Source organism: Rhamphochromis longiceps, linkage group LG16 (genome assembly GCF_057381845.1).
Source record: "Rhamphochromis longiceps isolate RC_006_pf linkage group LG16, R_longiceps_female_GT1.1, whole genome shotgun sequence".
NCBI lineage: Eukaryota > Metazoa > Chordata > Actinopteri > Cichliformes > Cichlidae > Rhamphochromis > Rhamphochromis longiceps.
The window spans coordinates 36498496-36514441 of NC_140572.1; the positions used below are offsets into that span (position 1 = coordinate 36498496).

General features: G+C 44.0%; 1 protein-coding gene across 5 annotated transcripts in view; it reads left to right on the plus strand.

The window, feature by feature from the left end:
• hdac4 (histone deacetylase 4) overlaps positions 1 to 15946 on the plus strand; it is a 129958-nt gene that overhangs the window by 71128 nt on the left and 42884 nt on the right. For 3 of the 5 annotated variants that reach the window (XM_085384894.1, XM_085384895.1, XM_085384898.1), the window contains 5 exons: positions 7228 to 7404; positions 7486 to 7631; positions 8410 to 8560; positions 10472 to 10592; positions 12374 to 12492. In XM_085384894.1, coding sequence (XP_085241020.1) covers positions 7228 to 7404; positions 7486 to 7631; positions 8410 to 8560; positions 10472 to 10592; positions 12374 to 12492 — 714 coding nt within the window. Of the gene's footprint in view, positions 1 to 1769; positions 2012 to 7227; positions 7405 to 7485; positions 7632 to 8409; positions 8561 to 10471; positions 10593 to 12373; positions 12493 to 15946 lie in introns of those variants that run through there. The other 2 variants (XM_085384896.1, XM_085384897.1) reach the window with 2 other exon arrangements.

Consider the following 15946-nt stretch of genomic DNA (forward strand, 5'->3'; position numbering starts at 1 on the left):
AAACACGCAAGGAACCTTTAAAGAGTTTACAGAGCCCGTCTTGGAAAAGCAAGATCATGATGATTGCAAAAGCTGCCAGGCTAGACGGCCGTTAAAGAAAATAATTCTTTGTTATTTTTTGATTTTTTTTTTTTTCAGACATAAAAACTGCAAAGGACATCTCTGACCTTGGATGTGTATGTTGCAAGCACTGGACATATCTCAGTTGGACTGAGCAGTCCTAACCCTTCAGTGTTGTTTAACTCCATATGCAGTGGATCAGAAAACCATCTGTTTCCCATCAGAATCAAAATGAAGACAATTGTTTTCAACTGCCTTGCAAACGGGGTTACTCATAAAAGTGAAAAATTGAACATTCTCCACAGTGGCAGTATATCACTCATGTTTTTCTAAATGCAGTCCCGCGAATTTCAACTGAAAAAAACAAACAAAAAACAAACACTGGCGTGAGAGCCGAAGAAAGCCGACGCCATCACACCATCATAAAGTTGCTTGGCCCAAAGTTGCACCACATACCTGCGTATATGGGAGGGGCCGTCTCAAGAAATCGACCTGTGACTCAGCCCACAGATTCTGTTCACCATGATTCCTCTGTGCAGCGCTTGGTCCAGTTTGATTTTTGAACTTGTCAAAACTTGTATTTATTTAAAGAAATTAAAGCGTAACTGGCTCCACCCGGGCTCTGAACTGGCACCCTGTCGGTGAAAGGCAGGTGTCTGATTCCAGTTCACAACTGGCACCCTGCCTTTACTCCAGTGTAATTCAAGGGGAGTTGGAAAGCAGAGTGTTAGAGCGCAGAGGACAACTAACCCACTTGGGGCAAACAGTCAGGTCCATCCTGCCTGTTTCTTTTAACACATATCGACTGAACCTTCATTGAAAGAACCAAAAGGCACGTCAGGTGTTGCCCCCAGAGGAGCACTTGTCTTAAGTGGACTGATTCCACTCAGTAGGCCAGTCCTTCAGCCGTCCCCTAAACGCTCCCCGTTATCATTCAATCCCAAACTCATCACTAATCTACAAATAAGGTTTCAGGCCTGTGATTCAGCGTCTCTCCTGTTTACTAGTCATGCATTCTTGCTAAGATTTACTTATTTAACTGCTTCAGTAGAACTCCTTAAACAGATGAACCTCTTTCCGTCTTGTGTAATAATAATCCATTATTTGCATATTTAGGTGGCGATGATTCACTGGAATAAAAGGTACTTTTCTTTTTAAAAACAGAAAGAGTTTCCAGAACAAAGTTACTAACATCATAAAGTTTCTGGGGTATCAGTCTCCACCAGTAAACAGCTCGTTTTGTTTCTATGTGCGTGTTTGTAGTGAACAGAGACAATGTCTGTGACGTATGTGTGTCTTCAGTGGTTGTAATGTATTGCTACTGTCAAACCAGCTTCACAGAAAGCGACTGTCTATGCTGTAAGGTTCCTGGTGTGTAGGAGGATTTTACATAAAGTGTGTGTGTGTCTGTTAATAAATGTGTAAGCGTGGGTAAGTACAACTTGGCTCTGTTTAGTCCAAAAATGCAGATTTAGTGCACGAAAGCATAGGTGGTGTAGGGAAATAGGAATGTAGACAGAGTGTTTGCCGGTGTGTTAGAAGAGGGAGAGTGACTGTAATAAAATGCTCAACATGCCCGAGACTGCCCCCTGATGTCACTGAGAGCCGAGGGAGAGAGAGTGGGAGAGAGAGTGAGTGGGAGGGGACCGGAGGAGCAGAGGGAGGGAGGGAGAGTGGCAGCTGGAGGGCAGAGCAAAACACGTCAGTGAGAGGAGCAGAGAGAGGCGACAGAGTGAGAGACGGACTGTGTGAAAGATCGAGAGGGAGAAAGATTTGTTGTTAGGACCTAACCCAGGCCGGTCTGCTGTGTCTGTGTGCTGCAGTGGACTTGAACGCCATCTCTTCTCACTCGCACTTTTGGCTACAAACGCACTTTCTGTCTCTCTCTCGCTCAGATACTGTACGCCACTCTCAAACGTGCAAGAACAGCGCAGCACGGCATAACTGATGGGTAAGAGCTATTCCTGTTATGCAGAGAATTACTGTTCAAACCGCATGTAGTGAAGTGCTTTATGTTATCCTCGTGTAGCTGTGCTCGGCCGGCTTGTAGGTTTGTTGTGGTTTTCCTTTGTGTAAAGGATGTGTTGTTGGAGTCTTCTTTCACAGAGTTTATTCAGTGCAGTGTGCTGATTGTACATTAAGTGATCAACAGGCGTGCATCTGTTTATGCAGACTCTTGTTTTGCCTGTGGATGTGTTGCTGTGTTATGTATATATGTTCACTTAGGGAGTGAGTGCATGTTCGTGTGTGTGCATGTTCATTTGCTGTGTGTGTGGGTGTGCGGCTTGGAGTAGTGGCAGTGTTTATTGAATGGCACTGATGTATGGAGGCTCGCTCAGCGCAGCCTTTAACTGAATGGAGCAGATGGCAGTGGCTGCGTCTGTCCTTCCGCACAGCCTATTGTGCACATAAGTGTGCATGTGTGGAGCAAAATGCATGGAAGTTAGTAAGCTCACTGGGACTACTGCTCGACATATAAACAGAAAGGACTGAATGTTAGATTGCATCCCGTATCACCATTTGACTCTGCTGCTGCCTGCCTTGGATCACTTTAATTTATCTCAGTTTACTCCAGCTTTGACATTTAAAATCACAGCGCTGTGACACAGCTAGATAATCTCCTTGAAAAGTGCTAGTATACACTTTTTGTATCTCTTTATCTCCTAACGAGAACACTTTAGTACTAAATGCATTTTGTTTTTTTATAAGTTAATCTGGGGAAATATTGCCAGAGAAAGGAGGAAGCAGAAAAAACCCACAGGTTTTTGGTGGCCATGTTACCATGCTACTGGGACATGCAGCGAGGCATACATCAACAGTCACACCCACCCACCCCGGACTTGACAGTAAAGCACTGAGCTAAATGCACATGCAGATCGTTTGTTGAATCGCTTGCCTACCGTCATTGGTTCACCCTCCACCTCAAGCCCCACCCCTTCTCCACTGTCCGACCAACCACTGGCCACAGTCCCAGCAGTCACCATGGTGTTTGCCTCCCTCCTCTGTGAGCACCTGAGTCTGCTGGGCTCGCAGCCGGTTGACATTATGTCAGCGATTGCTGTTCATTCTAAATTTGTGAGGCTTGTGTTGACATTTGCTCATTCTGTTGGAACTGTGAATGAGTTTGCACTCTTAGTTTCTCATAAGCTGTGAGTAAACATACATGGGAGTGCACAGGAGCCCAGTGGGGCGAGGAACTCCTCTGGGAGTCCTCGTCTATAAATAACTCTGTGTGATCCATAATCTTAGCCTGATTGGGGGGGTGATGATGAGCGGAAGGAGGGAGGGGTACATCGAGGGACACAGTGATGAATGAGGAGATAAGAGAGAGAGAAGAGGAGGCAGAGCCTGGCATTTCAAGAGTTTTGTTTATGTTGGGTTTCGTTGCTTTCAGTCAGGCCGTAGTCATGAACTCTCTCGATCCTGAACGATTTCTACAAAGTAAACACAATTTCCTGTCCAGAGTTTATCTTACGTTTGCCTTTTATAGTTTTAAAGAGACGTCCTGGGGCTTAAGGACATTTAGAGCCAACTTCATTTGTGAATTATTCGAAAAAAGACTTTTTTTTTATTTATTACAATTTGCAGTGTTTTGTGCAACAAGGTTGCAAGAACCGCAGCAGTAGTCTCCACACGTGCACATATACTCGAGATAGAAATCAGTGCGTAATAATAGCGCTAGTATTTTTATTCGTTTATTTCAGGAAGCATCTGTTAGCATTCATTCTGAATTGCTCATCCAAATCTGCAGCGAGAATCTTTGCATTATCACGTCCGTTGTTGTCGGGGTGAGTCAGCTGTTATGAAAGCACCTCTCCTCCCCGTAAGCCAATGCCATATTCACAGAGTGCGATCAGTGTAAGCTGGGCTAATTACTTCACAGGTGGCTTCTCCCAGGGCTGTATGTCGCCCTGTTTGTCTGCCGCCATTGACAAGGCTTTGTTTACTATAAACATGCCTCTGAGATTTGTTATTAGGAGAGCTGCTGGTGTTTTTGTCACGGTGCAACTGTAACAGTACTGCGATCCTTGAGAGCCGTGTCAGCTTGACTGTGAACTGTTAGTGACGCAAATATGTTTCCTTGGAGCTCCAAACTTTTGACAGCCCTCTTTTTAATGATCCAAAGCATAATTGTGTCTGGATAATTAAAGAAAATAGTTTCAGCCCCTAAAGATACACAATCCCGACAGCATTACAGTCTTAAGTGCATCTTCTCTCATGTGAGATGCATTTATCCAAGAGGATGAAACCATAGGAGCAAAAACATTCTCCTTGGGCACTGGAACGACTTCTCCGAGTCTGTGCAGTTTGGGTATAGACTGTGTTGGTACATGATCCTTATTTATCTTCCTGTGTCTCTTTGTGTAGCTAACAACACAATCTGTAGCCAGCAATAGCTCTCAGTGCAGTCTTAATGTGGCAGCCCAGTGTGGTTAGCCTCGGAGTAGCTGGTCGAAGCGATGATTATTACACCGCCTCCCTATTTCTCTCCATCTCTGTCTCTTCCTGGCCGTCGGCACTAGTAGCCCCTCAGTTTGAGGATAAGTAGCTGTACTTAGTTTATTTTGCTGCCTGGCTTTAGCCTTGCACTTGGCCATTGATCACAGCTCCGTAAGTGGCCGGCCATGTTAACATAATAAAACATACAAAGGCATTTGGCTTTTAAAATTGCTTCCCATGTAGACGCACAGAGGTAACCCAGTGCTTCTAAAACACTGTTTGCACAACACAAACCGCACAAAGGAATATGCATCACAGGGACAAGGGTATATTCAGGACCAGCTGCTCCGAGGTGGGGAGAGGGGGACTGCTGTGGCACAAGTTTAGCACTGTTTTTGGGTAAAAATTATTTTGGTTCTTTGGCGCATGTTTTTGGCTGAGAAACTCGCTCTGCTGTGTTTGAATCGTGGCACTAAGTGTCAGCTTGTTGGCAAAACGTGTGTGTCTGATAAGTTTCATGTGTTAGTTTACTAATCTGTGCTGCGAAAACACGAGTTGCTCCATATTTCATTTCAGGTCATGCGAGACAGCTGCGTTTGTTGTTTTATTGTTTAGTAATAAACATCTAAGGATTCCATAGGGTTGCATGAAAGTTTGGATAGCTGAATTTGTACTTTGCTGTGAAGTGATTGTGTGTGTGTGTGTGTGTGTGTGTGTGTGTGTGTGTGTGTGTGTGTGTGTGTGTGTGTGTGTGTGTGTGTGTGTGTGTGTGTGTGTGTGTTTGAGTGTTTGAGTGTTTGAGAGCGTGTGCCAGAGGCCTGTTTACAGGACATTTGTGCCACTCAGTTCATGTGGAAACATTTACAGTTGAGGTGGCATTAATTGAGGTCCAGCTCCATTCATGTTTGTCACCACTGATTGTCAAACAAAACGTTTTGTTTTGTTTGACCTTGATGTTTATTGCTTATTAAATATGTGTGTAAACAGCTGACATGTTTGTGTAAATGTTTGCGTGAGAGGCGAGAAGGGGGCTGAATTTGAACATGGTTCAGTGCGGCTGGCTTTGTTTGGATAACATGGTTGATTGGGACCGACTCTTTACTCAACATGGCAGTCACTGTGGTCCTCTAATGAGGCTCCTGCATGTAGACACAGATGACTCACCCGTCACAGTAAATGCTGCTAAATTCACCTGGCGTTATGTTTTTTTTAAGAGCAGCAAGAGTGGCGCAGCTGGATGGTAAACTCTTAAGTCTTTAAATAAACCTCCACCCTTGCCTAATTAATTCTAAGCCTAGTCCTTTTCATCTTTTCCAACTGAAGGATTTAACAGAACTTCTAATGTCCAGCCTATAAACAAGTCCCTGCAAGAGCAGTGATACAACCAAACACACACACGTGTGCACCAGCGAAGCACCAGCAAGTCTGGCCTAGCCACACCCTTCTTCTCTCCCATGCTGTCCCATTGGGTGGTGTCAAGTTTCTCCCCGCACTGAAAACCTGCCCAGTACCAAAGATGTCATTGGACCTTTCCTGCAAGTAACTGCAACTTCATCGCCACCTCATTGGCCACCAGGGATGCCAGAACATCCACGATAGGCTGGGGAGCCTTCGCGCTGGTTTTAGGTTATTGATCGCTGGTGGAGGGCTTGGCGTGGTGCAAGCTGCTTCTCCACACAGCAGATATTGATCCGAGTAGACCAAATGGTGCATGTGAGGTTTTGATGTATAAGTCAGAATTTACTTGCAACACTGCATAGATAAAAGGTTTATTTCAAAAACTGAATCTGCAATTTGGATTGAATGGAGTAGCGTGCTAATGGTGTTTGATCACAGCATGTTTTATTCAAAGATCAAGGCACAGAATTTGATTTTTTTTCTCGTTTCCCTGGTGTGCTACTTTTTGTGTGTAAGCTGCTGTGTTGTTTGCTTGTAGAGAACTAATCTGATTGCACTCGTACCCTGAGCTGTTGCATGACAAGCAGGGCATTACCTTTCATTTACCATGGGGCTCTGTGCGACCTCGCTGGATTATTCATATAAAGCAGATTAAATGATGCAGACTGAGTAAATCATAAAGGAAGCAACAAAAACAGATGGGTCTTTACGGTTTATTCCTGCCTGCTAATATTTTAACACCTTGTCGTGAGGTTTAAAAAGTCGATTCCTGCGACCTTTTTCTTTACGGTGTCACGTCTGAAGTCGTGACGGCTGTGACACAAGCAGTTCTGCTCACACACACACACACGGTAACAAACCGAAACGCAGACACGCACAAATCCTTGCTGTGAAATTCATGTTGGGGTGGGATGGGCGGTGTTTTCGCTCTCTGATGTTTGTATGGATTTACATAAACACGTTTTCTCCCTCTGCCGCTTACACTGATGCTCTGATGATCTCCGGCTTTCAAAATCTCAGACACATTTTATGCTTTCGCTGTGTCCCTAATGCTCTTATCTGCTGTGTACAGCTATAAAAACAGACTTAAGTTCTCAGTGCTAACGTTACAAGCAGCCGCGAGCACCATGAAGTGTAATGATGAGTGCAGCTGGCACGGCCACAGAGTTTGGACATCTGATGTAACAAGTGTCCGTCTGTCTCATTTGGATCAAAGAGGACATGATGTTTTGGCTGCTATTAAATGAACTTAAGATGATCTTTAAATAATTACAAATTTAATGTGAACATATAATAAAATTTCCTGCTCACTGTTCCCTGCTGTTTCAGTGGACGTGAGCACAGCGGCGCTGCCCTCCACCGCCACAGCCATCCTTCCCATGGATCTGCGCATAGTGGACCACGCTCACCACCACCAGCAGCAGCCCTCCTTTGGCTTGGTTCCTCCACCCCACCCCACGCCACCCACCTCCACGTCTACTGAGACAGGCCGCGGACCAGTCATTAGTAAGTCTCCGCTTATCTTGCGGCATTCCAGCCCGTAGATGTAGATGCGCTGAGTAATCGCGTCTCCAAAACCTCCCACAGGCCAGCAGGAGCAGCACCTGCAGCAGGAGCTGGTGGCTCTTAAACACAAGCAGCAGCTCCAGAGGCAGCTACTCATCGCAGAGTTTCAGAGGCAACATGAACAGCTATCACGACAACATGAAGCCCAGATGCAGGAGCATGTCAAGGTGAGGTGTTGTGATGAAGATGGAGAGGAGAAAATTTCCTCTCCTCCCTTCTGTGTGTGTGTGTGTGTGTGTGTGTGTGTGTGTGTGTGTGTGTGTGTGTGTGTGTGTGAGAAAGCTGGATGGGGGTGAGGCGGGAAATCTTCCTCGGATACTGTAGAGCTGTACTCAGCAGAAATATGCCTGGTGAAGGGCAAACAGAAACAAATTGAATTTAAGTGTGTATGCTGGTGTAATCTGATCTAGTGCTGGTACGTTTTTCAGCAAATCACCCAGCTGAAAACGCCCCAAAAAACCTGACTGTGTTGCCATGACCACAAAACCAAAAGGTAACAACGACTGTCATTTTGGCCTGACTGCATCTCTAACGGGCGTAGCTACCTCGATGCCACCCGCTTTGAACCTGGATGTGACAGCAGAGTGACCGTGAAACCCTCATCCTTACTGGCTAGTGACACACAGGTCGTTACAGGTTGCTTGCCAACAAGTATATTCCGGATAATCCAATATAAAATAAAATAACAAAAATGAGTGACTGAGCCCATAAATTCATCAGGAGAGTGTTTACAGAGAACCGTTTCCCCATAGACTTCTGTAGGACTGGAACCACAGCTGTCGCCCCCTTGTGGCCATTAAAAATAATGCCATTCTATATTAGCTTTGCTTTTCAGACTCAGTCTTTCTTGCTTTCTGTGATGTTATTTATTTATCTGCAGATCACCATGGCTAAGTCCTTTCAGCTCATACTGATTCTTCTTTACTCTCCTCGTCCTTCTCTCAGCACCAACAGGAGTTACTGGCGCTCAAGCATCAACAAGAACTGTTGGAGCACCACAGAAAGATGGAGCAACAACGTCACGAGGAGCAGCTGGAGAAGCAGCAGCGGGAACACAAACTCCAACAGCTCAAAAACAAGGAGAGGGGACAAGAGAGTGAGTAGCGACTGCCACAGAGAATTATTTTTAAAGAAAGCGACCAAGAGATCTTCATCAAAAATGTGCACAGTGTTACTGTAAGAAGGTAACGTATGGCCAAAATAGTCAGTTCAGTGCTTGGATTTACTCCGCAGTGGGATCAAAGGTGTTATGAACAAAGTCTTCGTGTTCGACCGAGCTCTGCTGTGCGCTGCCAACATCTGCTGTACCTGTGCAGAAACACTGTGTCATATTATCACAGCAGGTGTCAGAGGAGCTTGGCCCTCGCAGCCCCTCTGTCACAGCACCTGCAGTTACAGCACAGCAGTCAGAACAGCCTGACCTCACACATTCACCGCAGGGAATATCATAATAAGACAGCCAAGACGGGGTTAGAGGGGCGAGACGTCGTGCAGAAAGACGTGTCGTCAGTTTTTCTACAGGCGGACTGATTGTGAAATAAAATGACAGCAATAAAGCTGAACCAGGCAATGTTCTCTCTCTCTCTTTATTCCCTTTAAACATATTTCTTGGTCTGGTATCATTTCTTTAGACATCATTGCATCAGTTATTTAATCTCTGTGCTCACCAATAACAACTGGGACAGAGCAAGATCATCTCTATTGTTTCCTCTACTCAAAATATTCGAACTCTCCTTTAAAATAAAATGTGATTCCTTATTATTTTAGCAGCATCAAGCTAATTGTGTTTCTAATTGTTACAGCTAAATAGTACTCGTATGAAAGACTCACTGCGTAATTGACTTTGAATTTCCTTGTTGAATGGCGCTTTGTTTATAAACTTGCCCTTTCGATGACATTTCTGAGCCACACTTTACTAAATTGCTTCTTCACTTGTACTTATACTTGAATCAGTCTTGTAATATAGGAAATATGCATCCATCCATGCTGCTGTGTGTTTGTGCGCATTTTCATGTCTGTAAATGAACAAAACGAGGTTTTGGATACGACCGTAAACACAGTTTAACGAGGAGGAAATGGCTCACGTATTCCTGTATTTGTACTGATATAATATATGTATATACACACACACACACACACACACACACACACACACACACACACACACACACACACACACACACACACACACAGTGTATGGACCCCCACTTTTCAGAGCCATTATTTTTTTCCAGTAATGCCCTTTTTCTCAATCATTCTGCGCTGAGCAGAGTGAGCCGACAGTTTGACGTCTATGGAAAAAGCATTGGGTTGCAAACAGAGGAAGCTTTGTTAAGTACTGCACTAAATTGCATCTGAGGCAGTCTCATAAAAGCCAATTTGCTTCAGTGGCAAAGCAGACATTTTGGGATGTCAGCACTTCCAGCTGCACCATGATTTAGGGAACATGTATTAGCTGTTGTCATTTTCACACAGTGAATTTACCACTTCTGCTCTGAGGCTCGACACGTCACCTGTTATCACTCCTACTGTCACATTCTAATGAAAACACACCTCTACTCTATTCTCTACTTTCTGAAACCAGTTTTTTAAGCCCGGCTTCCCTCGCTCTTCATCTCTCCTTCCCTCTCACCTGCCTCTGTCTCCCTCCCTTGATAATTTGTTTGTTGCTGTGAGAGGAGGTTGGTAATTGAGGAGAGACCAGGAGCGGAGTGAAACTCGTGATGCACGTCTTCGAGGCAGGTTACGTAGCGCTGCAGTGGTCTCAGTGGGATTTCAGTGACACTCTAATGCAAGATTGTGCACTCTGATTGTAGAACTCAGATTGCCATTATCTGTCAAAGTATGGATGGATGTAGTTATAATCTTCCTAGTGTCACAGACTGGAGAATATGGCAGCAGCTCTCGTAGGGCAAAAGGTTCTTTGTGTTTTGGTTGGGAAGGACGTGGCTGTGCTGAAAAATGTTCGCTTGCTTACTGTTCTGCCCGTCTCTGTGTTGCTGTGCAGGTGCAGTCGCCAGTACAGAGGTAAAGATGCGACTTCAGGAGTTTGTCCTGAACAAAAAGAAAGCCTTGGCTCAGCGAAACCTAAACCACTGTCTGCCCAGTGACCCACGCTACTGGTATGGGTGAGTGTCATTGTTTTTGCACACGTTCTGCAACAACCGCGTCACAATTTGTGGAGGAATTCCTGAATATCTGTTTGGCTGCACTCGGAGTGTAAGTAGTGAAAGTGAATTTCTGAGTGTTGCATGTTTTTTTTTTTTTTTTTTTTTTTTTGCCAGTTCATCTCAGTGAATAAACATTTTACCACAAATGCATTGCATTAATTGCCAACTTGACCCAATTCGGTGGAAAACTGATAGCAGACTAAATTAATCTTATTGCTGTTTTGTTGCTGTCTTGGCACAAAGTCAGTTTGAAGATGGTGGCTGCCCGCGAGCAGTCACAGACTTCCCCCACCTTCAAACCAACCATTTCAAGTTCATTGCACACGGAGGTTGCAATGAATCTCCAACCACTGTGTTCCTTATTGTGACTGTACCATTGTGAACGTGGTGCCGGGGTTACCACCGTCCATCTGTGTGGAGTTTTGATGTCCTCCTCCTCCTTCTTCCTTCTAAAGTCAAACATTTTAAAGATGAAAGAATTTTAGAGCAATTTCTTCACACGGTCAGGAATTAAATGACAAACCCCTGAGCCCTACACTGATGGCTCTGTTATACCGCGGTCCACTTTTCTACTTCTGATAGAAATCAGGATGCGACGTTTTGGATTAACATGTCATTAACAGCTCTCGCTGCCACCATCAGACTGGTCTTTCATACATCAGGTGGTTTAATATAGACTTTGTAGATTGATTGAAGTGAAAAGACTTTGTTTTAAATGCTTTATGTTGACTTCTTTTAAAACATTTTCACATCAGTATTTCAATAACCTTAATATTCAGAGCTATGAAACATCAGCATGTCATATTTCTCATGCATTTACGAGAGTTTGGTTGCTGCTTTTTTTTTTTTTTTAAATCTAAGCAAAAAAAGAATCGACACTAGGAAAAATATCAAACATAAAAACCAGTGATGAGCAACATGAAAGTCTCTCATCATCCTGGCTTTGCAAACATGGCGAACCCCGTGGTGTTATGAACTCCTGTTGTGTAGGCGTCTGTCATTGATGTGCTTTTGTGTTCACATCAAATTTCCAACATCAGCATTAGCCTCTCTGAGTCGAGCTGCAGAGAAAACGTTGAAGCGATGAGGCTTTTTTTCCTGTCAGTGTTTGTTGTCAGTGATTGACAGCTAGCTCTCTTTGAGGTGTGTGCGCATGTTTGAAGTGGGCAGAGAGAAAAGACAATGGCACCTCTCCTGTGCTTTAAATATTTGAAGAGGCTTTAAGCAGTCAAACATTTCTGCCAAGGCAGGAGATGATGGAATAATCAGGAGGACTGTGCTGCCAGTCGCTATAAATCACGCTTATCACGGTTTCCCCTTTCTTTAGGGTTCTCTCCGTTTGTTTGACCTGTTGGCATTCTCCTCACTTCTCTCATGCGTGTATTCCCTCTCTGTTTCACCTCTGCCTCTGTGCATTTTCAGCCCGTTTACTTTCCTAAAATGGAAAAAAAAAGGTTTTCAGCTTTCAGGCTTTGTCCCTCTAGCTTTACCTCTTTCTTCCTTCCACCCACGTCATTGTCCACGCTCTGACGTGTCTAGCTGACTTTGGAGAGAAGACACAAGCTTGTGTGTGGGTATGCAAGTATCAAAAGTCACGTATAGTAATAGATTGAGCTGGGAATGTGTCGTGTGTACAAAGCCGGCGGAGCAGAGTTTCCGCATTCATGTAGCACGTTATACTGATACTGTTTAGTGTTTTTAATCGTCTATTTTGTGTTGTTTTTTTTGTTTTTTTGCAGAAAAACTCAGCATAGCTCTTTGGACCAGAGCTCACCTCCACAAACGGCACTGTCAGCGTACAACCATCCCATGCTGGGCACATACGACTCCAAAGATGACTTCCCTCTCCGCAAAACCGGTACAGAAGGCTTTGCTGAAGTTGTGTTGATTGTTGACATTCTCCACACTTCCACAGTGCTGCACTGATCTTCCTTCTTCCTCATTTAGCAACGTGAAAGTTTTGTCTTACCGGTTATCAACCACATGAAAAATTACGGGAGCTCTTAAAATTGTTGTTTAAAAAGATAACACGGAAGATTGAAGATAATAGAGCCCTCTGTTTGCTTAGTAGTCCGTTAGCTTAGCATTGCGTGAGGACTGGAGGCGGAGTCTGTCTAGACACACACTAGATTTTGCTGTTTTGGGTTTGGTTTTTTTATGAAAAGCCAAAGTAGAAATGACAACAATGGGCAGGTTGTCAAGCAACCAGCACAAACTCAAAGATAAGAGACCTGAAATGGTTCTGAAAAAACATTTGTCTTGGTTTCAAGGTCTTACAGTAAATGTGAGTGGAAACATTTTTGTTTACGGTCAGCTTCTCCTTAGAAAAACTCTGTAGGCTGTTTGCATTCTTTAAGATTTTAACCCAGTCATTCGGTCACACGTCTTCACAGACACCATGGATCGCTCCGGTCAACAAAACAGCGCTGAAGGAAATGTAAAACAAACTTACTGCCTTTTGGTTGCATCAGATTCTGTCCATCTGTCCATATTAAGCACAGCCAAGCTGTGATTATTCACTTAGCGTCAGCAGCTGCTTTGGCCGTATCACTGGCTGCTTTCACAGCTGGAGGCCAAACTCTGTGTACTCTGCACTCTTGCCCACCTGCTGCGCATTGGAGGCAGGAATGATTTTTCCTGGCACACAAACTCACACTGCGAGTTTCAACTTTCAGGGACACTTTATGTAATTCAGGAATTTTCCCCTGAGAAATATCCACAACTTAAAAATTCTTCCCACTGAGCACTGACACAAAGCTTAATGAGGAGTTAATTATATATCAGAGCGCGCGTGCAAAGACCTCTTTAAGATAAGTGTTTTGGATTTTAAGGTATTTCTGCTTGTGCGATATAACCAGAGAAAGAGATGGAAAACTCGATTGCGTATAGACATACAGATACGGCTACTGAGGAACTGTTGTGTCAGAAGTGAGCAGGACTGGCTGAAGTGAATATGTGAACTGTGTTCGGAGGAAGTGAGTGAAAGCAGTCGCCGCAGTCGTGCACTCTGCTGACGCTGGAGCTGTCACACATGACGTTTTTGCCCTATTATGTTCACTGAATGTGCATTAAAAATTATTTTTTGACTAGCAAGTTCAGGCACACAGTATATTCCAAAAGGGGCTCATTGTCCAAGTATGGAGGGCTTTGTGGTAATGACTCTCAGAACACAGAAGGCCACTTTGAACGCTATGGCAGGAAGTCTGCAAGGCCTTCACGACAGAGGCAGACTTGTCATGCTGACCCCATTTCTCCCTGTCTCTTTCATACGAGATCACACACTGACATTCCCATAACACACTTTGCACTAATGTCGAAGCATGCAGGATATCCGCGTGCAATTCAGAACTTTCCTTTTTCCTTCTTTTATCCTGCTCGGCTTTACATTTTGACACTCCTTTATGAGCTGCATGTCTCTGGTGACTGTAGTCAGGAAGGTCACGTCCTAGCTTCGAGTTTAACTGCGTTCTTTATTGCTCCTATCTAACCCCAGGATGAACACTTAGCACTTCTACATATTAAACTAAACAAAAGGTAAATCAAGCAAAAGACTGACTGTTCGTGATGTTGCTGGTTGCGCTATGCTCTTATGGGTCGCTCTGGTATGTTACAAATGGCGGTAAAATAGCTGAATTGTAAAAATGACTCCATTCTTTCATTCTCGCTTCTCATATACGGCTCGGCTGTCGCTGGTTTTAACAGTTGTGTCTCCCCTGAGAAAACCTCAGTGTTTATAATCAAAGGGAAACTGTTGGCGAGCTCTTTGGTGTCTTATGTTCATATTTATTTAATGTGCCCGCAAGAAATCTTTTCTTGAATTATGGTTTTTAATCACAATGCTGTCTTTTCATGCCATAAAATGGCTTTAGTGAACTGCTTAATCAAAGTTGATTGACTTTATTTTATTTTTATTTTTTGTAGAACACATGCAAATGAGACAAAGGCTTGTCTATATGTCTTTGTGTCTGTGTCCATCTAATCCATTTATCTAATGTAGATCCACATATGATGTTTCTCGGAAGCTCAGTTGATGAGTTTCAGCAAACTGCTCTATTGATTTCCATAAACCTCCCTCCCTCCCTTTCCTTGGCACAGCAGCACGGCTTCCCCCGGCTTGACTCCTTTAGCCCGGGACTCCTCTGTCAAAACAAATGAGCATCTGATCAATATGTTTTAGATCTGAGAACCGGTTTCCCCGTCACCTCCCTATTAAAATATTAAATACCACATATGCAGATGTTTAATCTGAGATATAATGGATAACTTGAAGTGTAAGGGATCAGAGTTTTTGTCCTGTTCCGTGAACAGGAAACCATCAGCACGATTCATATAGCCACGTGACGTCAGGGAGTCTTGATGCATGGTCAAGCATCCAGGTAGGACGTTTCTAGAATTTCATCTGGATGTTTTGAGGGGGTGATAAAAGATATAAAATGTGCCTTAAATTCAAATATGTTATGCCATATCACATTTATCATGCTCGGACTGTTGGTTTTTAAAGTATGTGTTATATAGGTTATAAAAGTCCTTCTGGTCCCATCTATTATCACACCTACAAGGCCACACAGTTATGCTGCCTAATGTCCTGCTCTGGTGGGAGATTATCTAAATCTGAAAAAAAGAAAAACAAAATCGAGGCAGTACTGTAACAAGCAGTGTGTCCATGAAGAGTCAACAATAAGGAGCAGGAGAGGAAATAATTCCAGAGAAATGGGCTCTTAGACTAAGCCAAAGAAAGAAGGGCATGGATGGAGGTGAAGGAGGCACAAAAGGCTGCAATAAAACGCTATCATCAGCAGAAAAAAGAACAGTCTGGGCCCTCTGCAGCGAGTGTGTTCGCACGTGTGCACACTGGTGTGCTTCTGCCCAGTCGGCATTAACACCCTTCAAAGTCACTGTGTCCTGAGGTGAACACTCCCATTGTGAATGGTGCCCAGCAAAGACATACACCCTGCTTCACCCTCCTTCCTCGTCTCTTTAACGTCCTTCTAATCTCCAGCTTGTCCTTCGGTAGCGGTCGCACTCTAGCCGCTCCCTTTAGCACTCCATATCGTAATAACTCTCACACACAAAAAACAACCTTTGTGGTTCTTTCTTCTCAGTTTCCATCGCCTGGCTGCTCATGTACACAATCTACAGACCAGAGGGATTTTTGATTGCAGAAACTTTTTGGTCTATTTTTAGTCTGGTCAGTAGGATTTGAACTATAATCAATCGTGTTTGAGCAAGCTTGCAGGGAGGTAAACGCTCCAGTTTGAGAGCAACAGAGTGGCTCAGAAACATCGGCTAGCATCTGATGACTATTTAGCTTT